This window comes from Drosophila serrata, unplaced genomic scaffold (assembly GCF_035046125.1).
Source record: "Drosophila serrata isolate PLE 108 unplaced genomic scaffold, ASM3504612v1 contig_36, whole genome shotgun sequence".
NCBI lineage: Eukaryota > Metazoa > Arthropoda > Insecta > Diptera > Drosophilidae > Drosophila > Drosophila serrata.
This window is the reverse complement of record NW_028256934.1, coordinates 82,728-99,636: the sequence shown is the minus strand read 5'-3', so window position 1 is coordinate 99,636 and position 16,909 is coordinate 82,728. Positions and strand designations below refer to the sequence as shown.

General features: G+C 40.8%; 1 protein-coding gene across 29 annotated transcripts in view; it reads right to left on the bottom strand.

The window, feature by feature from the left end:
- LOC110187078 (smoothelin-like protein 1) overlaps positions 1-16,909 on the bottom strand; it is a 53,802-nt gene that overhangs the window by 9,827 nt on the left and 27,066 nt on the right. For 15 of the 29 annotated variants that reach the window (XR_015272091.1, XR_015272092.1, XM_086834631.1 and 12 more), the window contains 5 exons: positions 16,346-16,882; positions 15,360-15,499; positions 7,756-7,908; positions 7,594-7,669; positions 6,196-6,561 (listed from right to left, as the gene is read on the bottom strand). Coding sequence is in view for 23 of the 29 variants with exons in the window: in XM_086834631.1 (XP_086690757.1) it covers positions 6,196-6,561; positions 7,594-7,669; positions 7,756-7,908; positions 15,360-15,499; positions 16,346-16,882 (1,272 nt within the window). In the remaining 6 variants the exon portion in view is untranslated. Of the gene's footprint in view, positions 1-948; positions 2,443-2,529; positions 6,562-7,334; positions 7,424-7,593; positions 7,670-7,755; positions 7,909-14,525; positions 14,969-15,359; positions 15,500-16,345; positions 16,883-16,909 lie in introns of those variants that run through there. The other 14 variants (XR_015272094.1, XR_015272095.1, XM_086834648.1 and 11 more) reach the window with 5 other exon arrangements.

The following is a 16,909-nucleotide window of genomic DNA, read 5'->3' as shown; positions in this document are numbered from 1 at the left end:
TAATTTCAACTGTGTGGTTTTTATATTATTATTTAAATATTTTTACTTGTATGTATGTGTGTGTTCTGTTTCTTTTTTTTATGCTGTTAGGATGCTGCTGCTGGGCGATATGGCAATATATTTTTTAATTGTATTTATTTAGGTTTTATTTTAAAGGCATAGCAAAGGGGGGCGCTGGCAAAAAAATTATAAAAAATTAAAGAAAAAATTGGGGCGGCTGGCATTCTCTGTACAGTTCTGATATAAATATATATTTGTTTATCAATTCAACTCACAAATCTTTTGAATTATTGATCAAGTTGCTGTTGCTGTTTTGTTGCTTAATTATTGTTGTTCTTTCTTGCATTTTGTTGTTTGTTTGTTGCTTGTTGTTGTTTGTTGTTATTATTTTATATTTCAGTTGGGACGCCGAGCAGCAAACATTAATATTTTCTTTTATTTAGTTTAAGAAAAAAAAAGACAAATAGAAACCGCCAGGTCCCTCCTTTATTTTATGTATAGTTTTGTGCTTTATTTCTGCTTTTAATTAGATCTTTTCTGCTTTTTCAAACTGCTTTTTCTAACTGCTTTTTCAAAAAAAGGCTCTTTTCTAAACAAAAAAAAATATATATATCATAAAAAAAAAACAAAGTTAATTCTAAGCTCAACAGTATTTATCTTTTTTCTTTTCCCTTTTCTCTTTAACATCAGTAAACATTAATCAGTACAGTTTTTTGCCATTTTGCAGTTAAATTTATCGTTTATCAAACCCTTTTCGATATCGTTTTTCGATTGTTTTATCTTTAGTTTTCATGATTTTCTCTTGGTTTTTTACATCCAGTTTTGATTTTTGGAACTGGAATGCCTCTTTTGATTAAAATTCTTGACGGGTTTTTTGATTTGACTTGACTTGGACATGACTTGATTGATTGGCTGGACTTGGATTTAGGCAGGAGATTATTTATGCACCCATCATTAGCTGCTCGAAGGCATCCTCCACATTGCTCTCGTCCAGCAGATTCAGATTGGCAATATGCGGCATTGTGGCACTCCGACTCAGGCCACCGCCCATGATCATCGAGGATTGATGCTGATGCTGCTGCTGATTGATCAATCCCACTGTGGACATGTTGCCATTGGAGGTGGTTGTTAGGGAACTCAACGATTTCCGTGCTGCTGCCGATAGTTTCTCGCTGGTTTTGGTACGATTAATCGCTGATTTTCTACTCGTTATTGCGGTGGTGGTGGTGGAACGCAGCTCCTCCATTTGATTGGGTGACTTTTGTCCCGAGAAATATGCGGCCACAGTGCGTTGCTTTTCGCTAACTTGGGATTTATCAATACCCGCCTCATATAGCTTGGGTACGGCCAATGAATGTCCAGATTTGGTACGTCTTAACTCACCGGGGGATGAGCTAGCACTGGCATTGGGTTGATTGTACTTGACACTGGGACTGGGATTGCTTTGCAGTTGACAGATTTGATTCCATGAATCACATTTACTTAATCGATTAACTCGGGATCCCTGCTGCTGTTGATGGTGATCCTCCTCGTTGAGATTCCTTCTACTCAGGGAGGTAAAGGCGCTTACATTGTTGAAAACAATATTATGGGGTATCTCATCCTCGGGTGGCACTTGTGGTTGTGGCGTTGCTGGAGTTTCCACTATACTGGGCTTGATCTGTTGCTGTTGCACCATGGTGGTGTTGCTGCTGGTGGTTATGGTGGTGCTACTGGTGCTGGTGGTGCTGCCACTTGGCTTATTTAACTGCGGACTCTGATACGCATTGGGCACATAATGATGACGCTGCGGTGGTCCAAATTTCTTAAGAAGCGGTGCATCTTCCTTGGGCAGCGAGGATTTCACTATGTCAGGTGTATCTGAAGGCGCCGAGGACTTGTACTCTTGCTCAAAGTAAGTGGCACTACGCTGGCTACTCTCCAGGACATTGCCCAAACTCTTGCGACGCAACTCACTGATTTGCTGATGTTGCTGCTGCTGATGTTGCTCCTTTTGTTGCAACTTTTGGGTGGTAATTAGAGTTTGCTGTGACATTATACGATTCTGGAGGGGACGATTCTCATAGCTGGTATCACCTTGGATGGTATGGCTCCGAGTGCTTAGCTTGGGTCTATTGTTGTTGGTGGTGCTTAAAGGTGTCTGATTGGGTTTGGTATTCGGATTCTGTTGCGGCATTTGCTGTGCTGATTGGTGAGGCCTTTGGTGAGACATTCCTTGAGGCACTTGCTGTGGTAAGTGAGGTATTTCATGTGGTTTCTGGTGAGGCATTCCATGAGGCACTTGCTGATGCTGTTGAGGCAACTGTTGAGGCACCTGTTGAGGCACTTGTTGAGGCACCTGTTGAGGAACCTGATGAGGCACCTGTTGAGGCACTTGATTTCCCACCTTCTTGCCCGCTGGTTGACTTAACTGTGGCTTTGTGCTACGATCCACTGGTGGTCCTGTGGATAATGGCGGCACCGAGATGGGCATGGATCCCGACATTGATGTTCCAGTGGCCGGAATAGATGGTGATCCTGGAGTGAAACCAGTACCCGTTCCTGGAACCGTATTATGCACTGGATTTGCTGTCCAGCTGGTGCTGCCCAGGGATATCGAAGAGCTGGCATTCGAGTGCTCTGAAGTGCGACGCAAACGCTGCTTTTGACTTAACGACATGGCTAGCGACTCAGGTTCGGGTTCATCACCTGAATCCTCTACAGGATAGGTCACCACATACGAGGTATGCGTCTCACCCAAATAAGAGCTAGAATTATCCTGAACCTGACTCTGAGTTTGAGTTCTGGGCGGTGTATACGTAGGATTAGCCTGATAATTCATTGGTGGTCCTGTTGGTGGCGTATTTGATGAAAATTGTGGCTGTCGCTTGGCCTCAAAGGTGCTCAATTGGGGGAAAAGTGGTTCTACAAGCGGTGCCTGGTACTGACGTCCATCGGGTGACAAGCAACCAGATTTTGGTGAACTTGGAGCCGTCAAAGGTTGCCTCTTGTGATGATGATGATGATGATGATTGGAACCATTTCCCCCTCCGCTTACTGGAGCTGGAGCTCCCGGTCCCAACTGCTTCATGGTGTACAGCAACGACTTGGCTGCCCTCGAGTTTCGGCCATAAACCTCATCATCACTCATATGGGCATTCCTACGATCCGCCACTCGGACAGCTGTCTGGCTACGTGGCTTCCTCATCACCTTGGTTTCGGCACGATATTCCAGCATATTGTTATCCGAATCCAAATCGAGATCATCGTCCGTATTGTCCGTCATCAGAGCGGGATTGGGCATGGTCATAAAACTGGTGGGACTATTTGGCGGACTCTCGGCATCCACATCCACGGGACTGCTAATGTAATCAAATCTTCTCGGTGGTGGCAGATAGGTTGGATTGGAACTGGTTAAGACCAGTGGAGCTGCCAGGGGATTGGTCAGTGCCTCGGCCTGTTCCACGGCACTCGATAGACACGGTTGACTGCGATAATTATGGGCACTGGCTCCCCCATGTCGTCTCACTGGTGGAAAATCGGCATACGTAAAGGAGATATTCGTGGGTGGCGGTGGTGCCTGATATGCCTGATGATGTGGTGGATGGGATGGTGCCACCCCGGGATCCATGGCATTCGGTAGAGATGGTCGCTTCTTGAACTCACTCAATGAAGGTGGTGCAGCCTTGGAACGCAGGGAATTGTGTCGCTGCAAATAGCCATGATTGTTGCCATTGGGATATGAGGGTCCCTGTTGTTGCTGCTGCTGCTGTTGCTCCAAATTATCCCTCAAGGAACGCTCTTCAAAGTGATGTGCCTTACGGCGAAAATCGCTATTGTCCACCTTGGGCTTGGCCACCCAGGGCAGGCCAATGGGTGAAGTGGCCGCTGTGGATGAGGGCGATGGTGTATTGCTATAGGAAGTCCCGGCAGATCTGGCCTGTAAATGTTGCTGCGATTGTGGTGCTTGCAACTGTTGGTGTTGCTGCTGCTGCTGCTGCTGCGTTGGTGGTTTCCATATAGCCGGATTCGGTTGAGATTTCTGGGCAATGGGTTTGTATATGCCCGGCTGTCCCGGTGTCTCATGCTCAATGGGTCGGAAGACGGACTGTGGAGCGTGTATAAAGTTATTGACTTGCGAGGCCTGTTCACGTTGTTGTTGCAATCGCAGCTCCATCTCCTGCCGACGCTGGCGTTCGAGTTGCTCCTGTTGCTGCCGCTGACGGTCCAGTTGTTGCTGCCGCTCCTGCTGCTGACGTTGCAACTGCTGCTCGTAGTATTCACGCTCCAGGCGAGTGCGTTCCTCGCGCTCGTAGCGTGCCTCCTGTTCGATTCGTAGCTGACGTTCCAGTTCCTGGCGACGTTGCCGTTCGATTTGTACCGCTGCAGCGGCCTGTTGCTGCTGTTGCAGTTGCAACTGATCTCGCTGGAGTTGTTCACGTTGAAGCTGATCTCGCTGGAGTTGCTCACGTTGCAACTGCTCGCGTTGGAGCTGTTCACGCTGGAGTTGCTCTCGCTGGAGTTGTTCTCGCTGCAACTTTTCTCGGTGCAACTGCTCGCGCTGGAGTTGCTCTCGCTGCAGTTGCTCTCGCTGGAATTGCTCACGCTTGGAGAGCTCTCTTTGGTTCTGCTCTCGCTGCTCCCGCTGCCTCTGCTCTCGTTGATACTGCTCACGTTGCATTTGCTCACGCTGCATCTGCTCTCGCTGCAATTGCTGATGATGCATCTGCTCCTGCTTGGCCCAACCGGGCACATGACCCGGCACTGGCGGTGGCTTACCCTTGGTCACCGTTGCCGCCGCCCCAGTCTCAAAGGTGTGCTTAATGTTACCAAACTTGTGTGTCCAATTGGATACACTACGGCCGCCACTGCCGCCCCAACCTAGGCCAGTCTGATGACTCTGCTTGTTGATAAAGGCCAGAAACTTGTGATCGTTCTCCGTTTTGGGCTCAAAGGGTGGAACAGCGTTGTGAACGCGTCGCTTGACGCTTACCTGGACGGCTCGCTTTAGGCCCAAATGGGGTCCCTGATCATCCTCGAGATCGGAGTCCGAGTCACAATCCGCCATATATTTGGCTTTAGCCTTGGGTATATCAATCGTATTGGCTCGCTTCATCATGTGCCTCTTGCCGCCGCCAAAACGACTGGAATTGGAGCTAGAATTCGAGTTGGATTGCGAGTTCGAGTTGGGTGATGTTCCAGCTCCTTCGGGACTCGAGTTCTGCGAACTTTGTGCTGCCTCATAGTTGGCAAAGCTCACGGCATAGTCCCCGGACAGGGGTCGCCTATTGGTGGGATTTGGTCTGAGCTGTGATGGACTCTGTTGAGGATTTACAGCTGGAATAACTTTGGGGGTTTCTGGCTGCTGTTGCTGTTGCTGCTGCTGCTGCTGCTGTTGGGCTGCCACAAATTGATTGGGCCTATAGAGTTGCACTGGTACTACAGCCCCCGAACTGGGGGTTTTGGCCAGGGCAAACTCCTTGCTCTCCAGCATCAGCATATCCTCCATATAACGCCTGGCATCGGCCAGTTCCTCTCTGCTCACGCCCACGGTGTGGCGACTATTCCGTTGACGTCGCTTGGCAAAACGTGATTGCCGGCAATCGGATGATTCTCCCGGCTCTGGACTACCCGCCGTTGGATCGATTTCCTCGGTCTGCGATGTGGTCTTCTCATCGGCCAACTTCTCGGGCGCACTGAGTCCACTCTGAAGGCGAGCCACCAGGCCGAGCAATGCCTGACGCTGGCCCCCATCAACGGCCAGCTCTTTGCCCTGCTTCAGGCTGCTCTCCAGGCGGCTCAGGGCATCGGTCACTTCCTCGACCAGGCTGCGATTGGCTTCACTGGCATCACTACCGCTGCTCCGCTGTTGCAGGGTGTCACGCAATCCAGCGGCTAGAAGGCGTAAATCCTCACCGCTTTCCGTGCCGGAATCCTCTTTCGAGGGCACACTCAACCGGGCTGCTCCCGTTGTCGCTGTTCCCGGAGCGGAGGGTGATGATGGTGATGGTGATGATGAACCCGTGACTGGCATTGTCTCTGTGTTGGCTTTGTCCCTGGCCCTAACCACTGTGCTAACCTGGCTACTGCTAAGACTACTGTGTTTCCTACTACCTAAGCTACTGCTGCTCGTTGCTGCTGTTGCTGCTGCTGCTGCTGCTGCTGCTGCTGCTGCTGCTGGTCCTGACTTGCTGGATGCTGCAGGCAGGGACTCACCCTGGACCTGGACAACACCGTCTGTGGTGGTGCTAGAGGTGGTGGTGGAGGCGGAGCTACTGGCCAGCTCAACTTTGGCCAATTTTTTGCCAACACTCTCGACGACTTTGGTGGACTTGCTGGAGGTGGCGGTGGCAGTTTCCTTTTTCTCCGCCTTTTGGGTAACCTCTTTTTTGGTGGTCACCTCCTTTGGGCTCACCACTTTCTTGGCCACCTCCTTTTTGGGCTCCTCCTTTTTGGTTGGTTGCTCTTGCTCTTCCTCCTCCTCGTCGCTGTAATCGGTCACCTCCTCGATGATCTCCTCATACTCGCTGGCGCTGCTCTCCTCCTCCTCCTTCTCCTCCTGCTGCTTCGAGTTCTTTTTATCTTTTTTGTTTCAATATTAGTTCAGAGAGAGATAGAGAGAGTTTAGAGATAAAAGGATAGATGGATAAAGACATGGAGAGAGAGAAACTGGCAAAACAAGCAAGACAAAAGAATAAATAGGGCTCTGTAAGGTCTGAAATCGATTTTTGAACCTCTCTGCAAGAGGTATGGGGATAATATCGATAGGAAACTAAACAAACGATATCAGAGAAATGGTATATCGCTATTTAATGTATCGATTCCAATTCTAAGTGGGTCTTCGACGTGAAACAGTGAGGAAGCCATCATTCGAAAACGTTTTTGAAACACTATTCAAGGACAGTACAACAATTTGAAGGTAAACAAGGGAAGGATAATGATAAAACTAGAACGATAGCACTTGAACTATAGTAATACATCGAAAGATGGAAAAAGGATAGCAGAATATATCGATACTGTGCAGATCTTGATGTGAAAGTGTATATACATTTCGATATTTTATGCAATAATTCGATATTCTGTTTCATATATCAAAGCAATATAATTGGAACAACAGACGCATTCGATAATCTTCATTTTCAAATGATAAGTAAATTAAATATATCAAATTATACAATAATTTCGATATAATATTAAGTGCAACATATTTTTTATTACATTATATCGAACTTGTTTATCGATATACTAGCTCTAAAACGATAGGACAATAACGATTTATGTGTGTGGAACGCGACAAAACTGGAATTGGAACTGTAACTGGATCAAAGGGGGACATGAAAACGCTTTTGATATACCTTGGCAACTAAAACGCTTTAATTTTCTTGATCCTATATCTGACCCAGTCTTTGCCTGCCTAGCTGTGCCTAGTTGCTGTGCGCTTTATCTACAAGATAAACAGATACAGAACACAAGATATTGAGAGAGATCCTCGAGAGTTGTCTTGGGTCGCTGTAGTAACTTTAACCGCTGGGATATATATTTTGGGATTTATAATATATATTTACTATAATATATTGTGGTTAGAGAGATTGAGAAAGTGGACTGTGGACTCACCTTCGCGTTCCGCCATAAGTTCGCGTAGACGTGCACGGATCTTGCGACGCTCCTCGTAGGTGGACGCCTGTTCCAGCTATGATGATTGATTGATTTGTGTTTGATTTTCGTGTCTTTTGATGGGCGAAAGAGTACTCCTACTAATTATGGTATATTACTTACCAATTGCTTTAGGACCTGTTCGTCCCAAATCTCCTCAATGTCACAAGTTGTGCGTGTAACTGGTGCCGAGGAGCTGCTGACCTTGGTACTTGAGGTACTTGAGCTATTATTGCCGGACTTGCTATAGTTATGGGTTATCCGCGTGGTCTTCACCTAGGAAAAAATGAAACAGAGGAAACCAAAAGAAAATCAGACTTTTTGTCTTTTGTTTATCAACCGGAAAATCTTTCCTTAGGAAAATGTATCTGCGTGTGTGGGAAGCAACAAACGCCAGCTGTTCTGTGTGAATCTGGCTAAATAAAGCACGATGAGCACATACGAAGACGACGGCGACCACGAAAGCCAGCACAGCAATTATTCACTTGCCAAGAAAATTGGTCCCCAAAAGAAATACAAAAACAAGAGAAAAAAAAAAACAGACCCATAGCAATCAACGATTGAAGGAGAATTAAATCAATTTGTCACTACTAAAATTTGTCCTTAGCCGTGATTTGTTTTAGATTTTGTGTGTTGTTTTGGGTTTTTTTTAGCTTCCGCTTTAATGGCTTTAATCATTGAACGATACCTGTTCGTGGGCATACCTGGCGTATGCGTAATATCAACCAAAAATAATTCTAGAATATATTAAGTATACGACACGTTGACCATAGGAATGAACTTGAACAAAGCGTGTAATAATGTTTCAAAGAAAGTACATTAAAAATAATTATTATTAACAATTAAAGAAAAGCTTTTCGAGTGCATTGATATCGTAAAACATCAAAACCTTAAATCTTATCAGCCAAAATGGAAAGCAAAATAAAATTGTATTTTAATTGGCACAAAAAAAAACGAAAGAAAATAATATGTTCATATTTTCATTGAAAATTTCACAAAAAACTTGGCCAATAAAGTTTCTCTCTTTGTTTTGTGGCAGCCAAAAACACATCAGATAAATCAGCTAAAAGCATTTATGGCCAAAAATTGATATATATATTTATATATACACTCTGTATCTTTATAGCTATATTGAGTGCAATTAAGTATACGCCACGTTGGCTGACCTGCAATTTCAAAAGATGAAAAACAACGCAAATTTCCACAAAGTTTCCTTCCTTTCTCTCTCGTTTTTCTTTTCTCTCCCTGCTTGAGATGAAAAATGTATCATTGTTTATATAAATTTGACCAAATTTGGTCAGCGGCAAATGGGGAAAACTTTTTTTGTTGAATTCTGAAAAACCGAAAAACTGATTTTCAACATTTTCGAAAAACGCCCCCGCTCTCATTCTGGCTCTCTCTCTCTCTCTCTTCCTCTTGCAACACGCCTTTTGCTATTTTTAATTATAAATTATTTAAGCACACACAAACACACAGCAACAAGAGTCAACCATATTTTTTTGGTTAAAGGAAAAGTTTCTCATATTTTTGTTCTTTTGAATTTTCCACTCTCTCTCACTCTATTTTCCAAGTTCTGCTCTCTCTCTCTCTCTCTCTGTGTTTTTTTTTTATATAATATTTGTGTTGTATTATAAACAAAAAAAAATAATAATAAGAAGAAGGAAACCTGAAAAATTAATTGCCAAACATTTTTTACAATTCTCAATTCTTTTGTTTTTATTTTTGTTTTTGTCAAAATGTGGGACACCACAAAGTTTTCCCTCTCTAATTTGACTTAATTTCATTTGCATTTTTTTTTTCCTTTGAGTTTATTTTTAATAATTTCTATTCGTTTGATATATATATTTTTGTATTCATTTGTTTTTGTTGTTCCTGTCAGAGGAGGCTGGCCCGAAAGACCTGAAAAAGCCTTTTGCCAACTATTTGGCGCAATTGCGCCAAAGCGTAACAAATTGAGGGGCGGCCAAGCCAAGCATGGAAATGAAAAATTAAACAACAACAAAAATATAATCAACAAAAAAACAACAAAAAAAAATAAGAGAAAAATAATGGAAATTGCAAGAAGAAAACAATTAAAAGAGGGGTGGCAAGTGGGCGGGGAGTGCAGCTGACCAGAGCGATCATTGCCAGTAAGCTGATTTGGCCGCTGCACTTGGCCATTGACTGACTGTCTGGTCAAAAAGAGTTTTTAACATTTCTTTTCTTTTTTTTGCTCTTTTTTTTTTGGCTTTGACACTGTCATTTAACATAGAAAAAATACAACGAAAGAGAGAGATTGCCATTTGATTGATGGCCAGCAATTTGTACAATACACCAGAAACATTTATTTATTATTGTATAAAAAAGAAAACAAGAATTTCTCTCATTTTTAATGACTCTCCAGCAATTTCTCTGGTGAGAAAATATATACATTATTGCAGTTATTAGAATGGGAAGTTTATAATAGGACGTAAGATAAAACTAATTCTGTATAAATTTTGATACCTTTAATTGCAATCAGAAGCTTGAAACGCTGTGAAGGAGTCATTTCAGACCCCATAAACCATATATATTCTGGATCAGCATCAAGAGGCGAATCTTTCTAGCAATGTCCCACAAAAATTTAATTTTTTCAAAATTTTGAACATTTTTTAAGGGGTTTCATCATTAAAATTGTCAAAAAAATAATAAAAAATTAAAATTTTTTAAAATTCTAATCTGAGTATGCAGATTTATTATCGTAATAAAAACTAACATGGGACAGCTTTCCGAACTAAAATTAATGAATTTTTGGCTTAGTTATAAGTTTTTTAAACTTTGATTTGTCGAAAAATTTCATATAAAAATATTGTTAATATCGGTACAAAAATGGTAATGGGCCTTCAGTCAGAAGCTTAAAAGAAAGTGAAGGAGTCATTTCCGACCCTATAAATCATATATATTCTTGATCAGCATTAACAGCCGAGTCGATCTAGCTATGTCACACAAAAATTTAATTCTTTACAAAATTTGAAAATTTTTTAAGGGGTTTCATCGTTAAAATTGTCAAAAAATTTACGAAAAATTTAAAATTTAAAAAATTTAAAACGGAGTTTGCAGTTTTATTAACGTGATAAAAACTAACAACGGACAGCTTTTCGAACTAAAATTAATGCATTTTTGGCTTAGTTATGAGATTTTTAAACTTTGATTTGTCGAAAAAATTGTCATTTAAAAATATAGTTAAATACCAGTTAAAAAATGGTAATACGATTTTAGTCAGAAGCCTCAAACGCTGTGAAGGAGTAATTTCCGACCCTATAATTCATATATATTCTTGATCAGCATTAACAGCCGAGTCGATCTAGCTATGTCCCACAAAAATTTAATTTTTTCAAAATTTTGTTAATTTTTTAAGGGGTTTCTTTGTTAAAATTGTCGAAAAAAATGACGAAAAATTTAAATTAAAAAAAAAATTAAACTGAGTTTGCAGTTTTATTAACGTGATAAAAACTAACAAGGGACAGCTTTCCGAACTAAAATTAATGCATTTTTGGCTTAGTTATGAAATTTGTAAACTTTGATTTGTCGAATAAGTTGTCATATTGATAATCATTTGCTTTTCTTTAACTCAGTATTGTTAAATAAGTAAGTAAATAAATCTCCTTTAGAATAAATTCCAAATATATATAATTCCACCAATTCCACAAAAATTTCCCAAAACAAAAAGCAAAAAAAAAAAAAAAATAGAAAGCAATCTATACAAATTTTCCAAGAGAAAGAAAAATGATTTGTCCATTTCCAAATTGACTTTCATTCGGTTTTTCGATTTTTATGTTGTTTCGTCGCTGTGCCACTCATTATGTGTTGTTGTTATTATTATTATTATTATTATTATTATTATTATTTGTATTTTTAGCCCGGGCAAAAACTGAGAAATTATTTGACATGCAAAATGCGAGACAAAAAAAAGACAAAGGCGGCACAACACACGCACAGCGATTATGAAACGGCAACAAAAACAAGTCAAAAGACAAAAGCAGGAAGACAAAAAAAAAATAAAAATGATTGGAGCTCTCTGGGAGTCACTTCAGTTGTGACTGAGATATATACATAAATATATATATATATATATATATATCTTTATATATATAGTGTATATCTGGGGAACATGCATCTTGCACTGATCACTCCCTGACAACATTTGTGAGGGCTTAACTTTATTTCTTGTCAGCTGTTTCTTCTGGTTCTGTCGGGGCTTAAGTTATTATCCCATGGATTCAAGGAACTTTTCAATGTTTTATATGTATTTTTTCCGGATTTTCCTATATTTTAAAAACAATGCTTTTGTCTAAAATATAAGCAAATGAAAATCTTTAGAAATGGATAGATTTATAGAGCTTGTAAAACCTCTTGTGGTTTTTATAACCTCTTCAAGGTTTCTCCTATTCTCTTTTTGTTTTAAGACTCAAGACTATTTCAGTTATATTTTATATATATATATTATTCTTCCATCTATATCAAATTTTCTATACTCAATAGCTTAGTGTGAGAGGAAACCGGCTTTCCAACTCGAAGCACTTGCAACAACGGCGGCAATGCTTAATCACCAAATGCAGAAGTGGAGAGCTGGGATCGCACTTGGAGCTGGGAGTTGGGAGCTGGGAGCTGGGAGCTGGGAAGAGCTGGGTTCGGTCCAGAGATGGACTCTCCATGTTACGCTCAACCAAGTACCAGGGGCAGCAGCAACAAAACACACACCTGAAAATGGCAAATAGCAAACGGCTCCACGTTCCAGTTCGATTCGGTTTGGAATCGTGGATCCATGGAGTTGCACTTGGACACGGAATCTTGAGCCAGGGAAGTGGATGTTCTCCATATGAACTAAATGCCAGGTGCAGCCTATGGTCAGTCATGAGGATCATAAGTGAAAAGTACAATTTAGAAAATAGTATATAAAGTATTAACTTTTGAAAACAATCTTATAAAACATATATAGAAATCTTAATATAAAGATCACTTGAATTTTCACTTGAACTCTTATTATTTATTATAATTTATGGAACCATTTTAAAGATCAAAGATTTATAGGAATTTTCTAAGAACTGTTTCCAAATTAACTTCAAATTGATTGATTGATTGGTTAATTAAGTTTTTTTAATTTTATTTATCAAATTCTTCCACTCTTAAAGATTTACTCAAATCTATCAAATCTTTTACACTGCTAAATAATTTGTTTAATTTTTTTAACAACAGTTTTAGTATTAGCATTTCTTTTATCTCCTTCTTATCTAATTCTACAAGTAACTCTATAAAATTTATCAGTTATAAGTTTAAGATTTGCTTAAAGACTTTAGAAAATCTTAAAGTAATGTTGATTTGGTAGAATAAATTAAAGATCATTTAATTTATTCTACCAAATCAACATTACTTTAAGATTTTCTAAAGTCTTTAAGCAAATCTTAAAAAGATTTCTTCAAATAATCTAAGATAAATTTCAATAGATTTATCATATCCAAAATTTGAATTATGTAAAATTTATATCTTTAAAATCTAATCTATCTAAAATCTTAATAAGATTCAATTTTCAAAGTTATATCCACTTCTGGGACTAGAAAACATTACTATCTAAAGATTTCTTTATTCCCATATATCTTACTTTATAAACCTTTTAATTTTCCCTTAATTTATTTTGGTATCTAAACAAATGCTATTTGCAATTCTACAATATTCTTTGAAGTTAAATATAAATCTTTTAAAATAGGACATTATCTGTAGGCATGCATGTATATATACATTTTACAAGATAAAATCATTAAGAAAAAGAAAAGCTTTTTGCGACTTTATGAAAATGCAAATAATAAATGTAATTATGGATAAAGAAAGGGTATTTGATAGATAAATAAAAGGAAGTAATTACTGAGTAAAAACAAGTTATATCATAAGATAGATCCAAGATGAAGTTCTTCTACAAACTTTTATATTATCCTTTGTATAACCACCTTGTTTTAGCTTTTGTTCTAGCTCATCTTTAAATATTCAAGTACTTATTTCTGGGGAAAAATCGCAGCATCGGGGAATAGATATATATACCTATATATATATATGTAGATATATATGCATATATCTGTGGGAATCGGTATTTGGTTCACGCAAGTGAAGGAAACGGGATCATCGGATGCCAGAGTCAGTCGTGCTGCACATGCACATACACCTCCCGCCCCTTTCACGCTTTATGTGTGTGTGTGTGTGTGTTGCCCAAAAAGTAAAACTCAAAACAAAAAAAATGCTCCAACATAGTCTCCCGTAAAATAGTCCGTAAAAATAGTGCCCGCCGTTTGGAGCTATTTTTGTCGAAATTTTCCGTACGCTTTTCCCGCTCACCGCTCGCTCTCTCATTCATGCATCCATCCATCCATCCTCCTCTTCCTCCTCCTCCTCCTCCTTCTCCGTCTTCTTCCTCCTGCTCCTCTTAGTCTTTGCTCTGTTTTTAAATGTATTTATTTATTTATTTGCTCTATGGCGTGTCTGTATCTCGTATACATGTATAAATAGCTATATGTACGCGTATATACACTTGTATATAGCTTTATATATTTATATATGTACATATATCGAGAGCTAGCTAGATAGCCTGCGGTGTGTCGTCGCCTTTCAGGTGCATTTTGAGGTGTCGTGACAGGAATTCTTCTTGCCAGCGAATTATGCGCACTAAAAATAATTGACAAAAGTATTTGCCCGCCCCCGCCCCCGCCCCCGATGCCCGATCCCCCTCCCTTGCTTAGCTTTACTCTATTTTTTTCCTTTCCATCTCTATTCCGACTCTCTTGGCTGGCCCACTTCCCTATTCCCTGGGCCCCCGCCCTCCCCCATTATCGCATTATCCTCATCCTCTCGCTCTCGCATCAGCCTTCCCGTTGTTCTTGTTCACTCACTCTCTTTGCTCTCCGGATTTGCGGCAAATTTTCGCCGTTAGACCAAATATGGACACTCGCGTTATTTCACCATGTAACAACAACAACAACTGTAACTATTAATAATAACAGAACTCTCTGCCGCACAGGAAAAAAATTACGGTTATGATTCTTCTTTTTCGTATTTGTGGAACCAAAACTTGTCTTTTGTTATGCTTTTTAAACGAACACAGGCCTTGTAATCTATTTTTTTGTATTTTTTTGTTAGCCTTTTGCCAGCCACTTTTCGCCCCGTTATTCTTCGGTTGTTCTTCGCAAGTGATCGATGCCGCCTCTGAGTTTGTACTGACAATTTTTCGATTTCGAGATGCCCGAGATGCGCTCTGCCGCTGCCGCAGTCGGGCGAGCCGTTTGCTGCCTCTGTCGTTGTTGTTGCTTCTCCTTCTCTTTTTGCTTCTCTGACCAGCGAGGCATCACATCACGCACACGGCACACATATATGTAAGTATGTATGAGAGAATGTATGCTTGCAAGCTGTGGCAGGGGCAAGAAGAGTAAGGAGAGCCAGCTTAAAGTTGCATGTTAGAGAGATTGAGAGAGAGGGAGAGAGAGAGAGCGAGAGTAAGCGCGAATTTGGGAGAGCAAGAGTAAAATGATGCGCTCAGTTAACGGTTAATCGAGCACGTGCACGTGTTGTGCGCCGCCGCATTGAGGTTAGGTAATGATGCCACAATGAGTGCTTCAGGAACGTGCAACAGGTGCGAGACCTGCGCTTTTTTCACGAATATTACAATATGGGAAGCAGCTTCATATATGTGGCATAATATATCTGAAAGATTTCCTTTTAAAACTCACCCCTTGACTGTTTAAACGTTGACCTGTGGCCGTGGGTGGCAACATGCTCTCCACTCCCTGCATGATCACACTGGCCCCCAGGAATTTGTTGAGCAAGGCACGAGCCTCGCGATCCTCGCTGCTGTCACCGGGCTCCTCAACTGTTGAATAATAAATTAAACAAATAAATTAATAAACAAGAAAGGAAGCTATGTAGCTTCGGCACGCCGAAGTTTATATACCCTTGCAGATAGAACTTCTATGACTAGGAATACATACAATATAAATTATGTATATTTATGTTAAAAAACAATGAAGTAATAGCTGCTTTCATTTCATTCACCTATACATATTATGTTTGCAGTTTTACATTCACAGATTTGCATTTTTCCTCTACATCAAACGATCGTTTGTATGGGATCTATATGATATAGTCGTCCGATTTTCATAAAATTTTACACAAAATTGAAGAATAATATAAATAGGCTATATCTCAAATTTGATGAAAATCTTTGGAAAACTGAAAACGTTATAATTTTTAATTGTATTAATTTCTCGATCGTTCCTATGGGAACTATATGATATAGTAGTCCGATTTTCATAAAATTATACACAAAATTGTAGAATAATAAAAAAAGGCTGTACCTCAAATTTGATTAAATTGTGATTAAAACTGAAAATGTTATAATTTTTTTTTGTAAAAATTTTCCGATCATTCCTATGGCAGCTATATGATATAGTCGTCCGATCCGGCCCGCTCCGACATATATACGAGTGAGAATATATAGAAGGTTAACTACAAAGTTTCAGTCAGATAGCTTCAAAACTGAGAGACTAGTTTGCGTAGAAACGGACAGACGGACAGAAGGACAGACGGACAGACGGACAGACGGACATGGCTAGATCGACTCGGCTGTTGATCCTGATCAAGATACTGACTGAAATTATAATACCCTGCAAGGGTATAATAAATAATATACAGAGATAGAGAGCTGTGTGATGCTCACCATTATCCGCATTGCGCATCCTTTCAAGGACATCATCCACACTGGTCACCTGACGCTGATCCGCTGTACTGTTCAGGAAGGATCGTGTATTGCTGGACCGTGTGCTAGTGCTGCTGACATGACTCTGATTCTGACGCATCTGTGGCGCCTCGATCACACTGCACACCTCATTGGACTCGCTATCCTCCTCAGTTTCGTCCTCGTTCCTTGCCAACGATTGGACCGTGGTCGAGTGAGTGGAGGAGGAGGACTCCTTGCGTATGAACTTCTCGCTGAGCTCCTTAACCGATCCGCGACGCACATATCTAGCATCCTCGGGCAGGGATTGCGATTGGGCCTCCACCTTCTTGAATTCTCGCACCACCCTGGAGTCCAGTTCCGGCGGTGTGTAGTCCTTTTCATCCTCCTGCTGTAGCTGTTGCTTAATGGCAGCCAGCTCATCCGCATTGCTCGAGTAGATCAGCTCCTTGCGTTCGTGACGCGGTGGGGATTTGTTATCCGAGTAGAATTCCTCCTCGATCACATAGCCTGTGACTTCTGAAAATGGAATACAGAAGATAATAA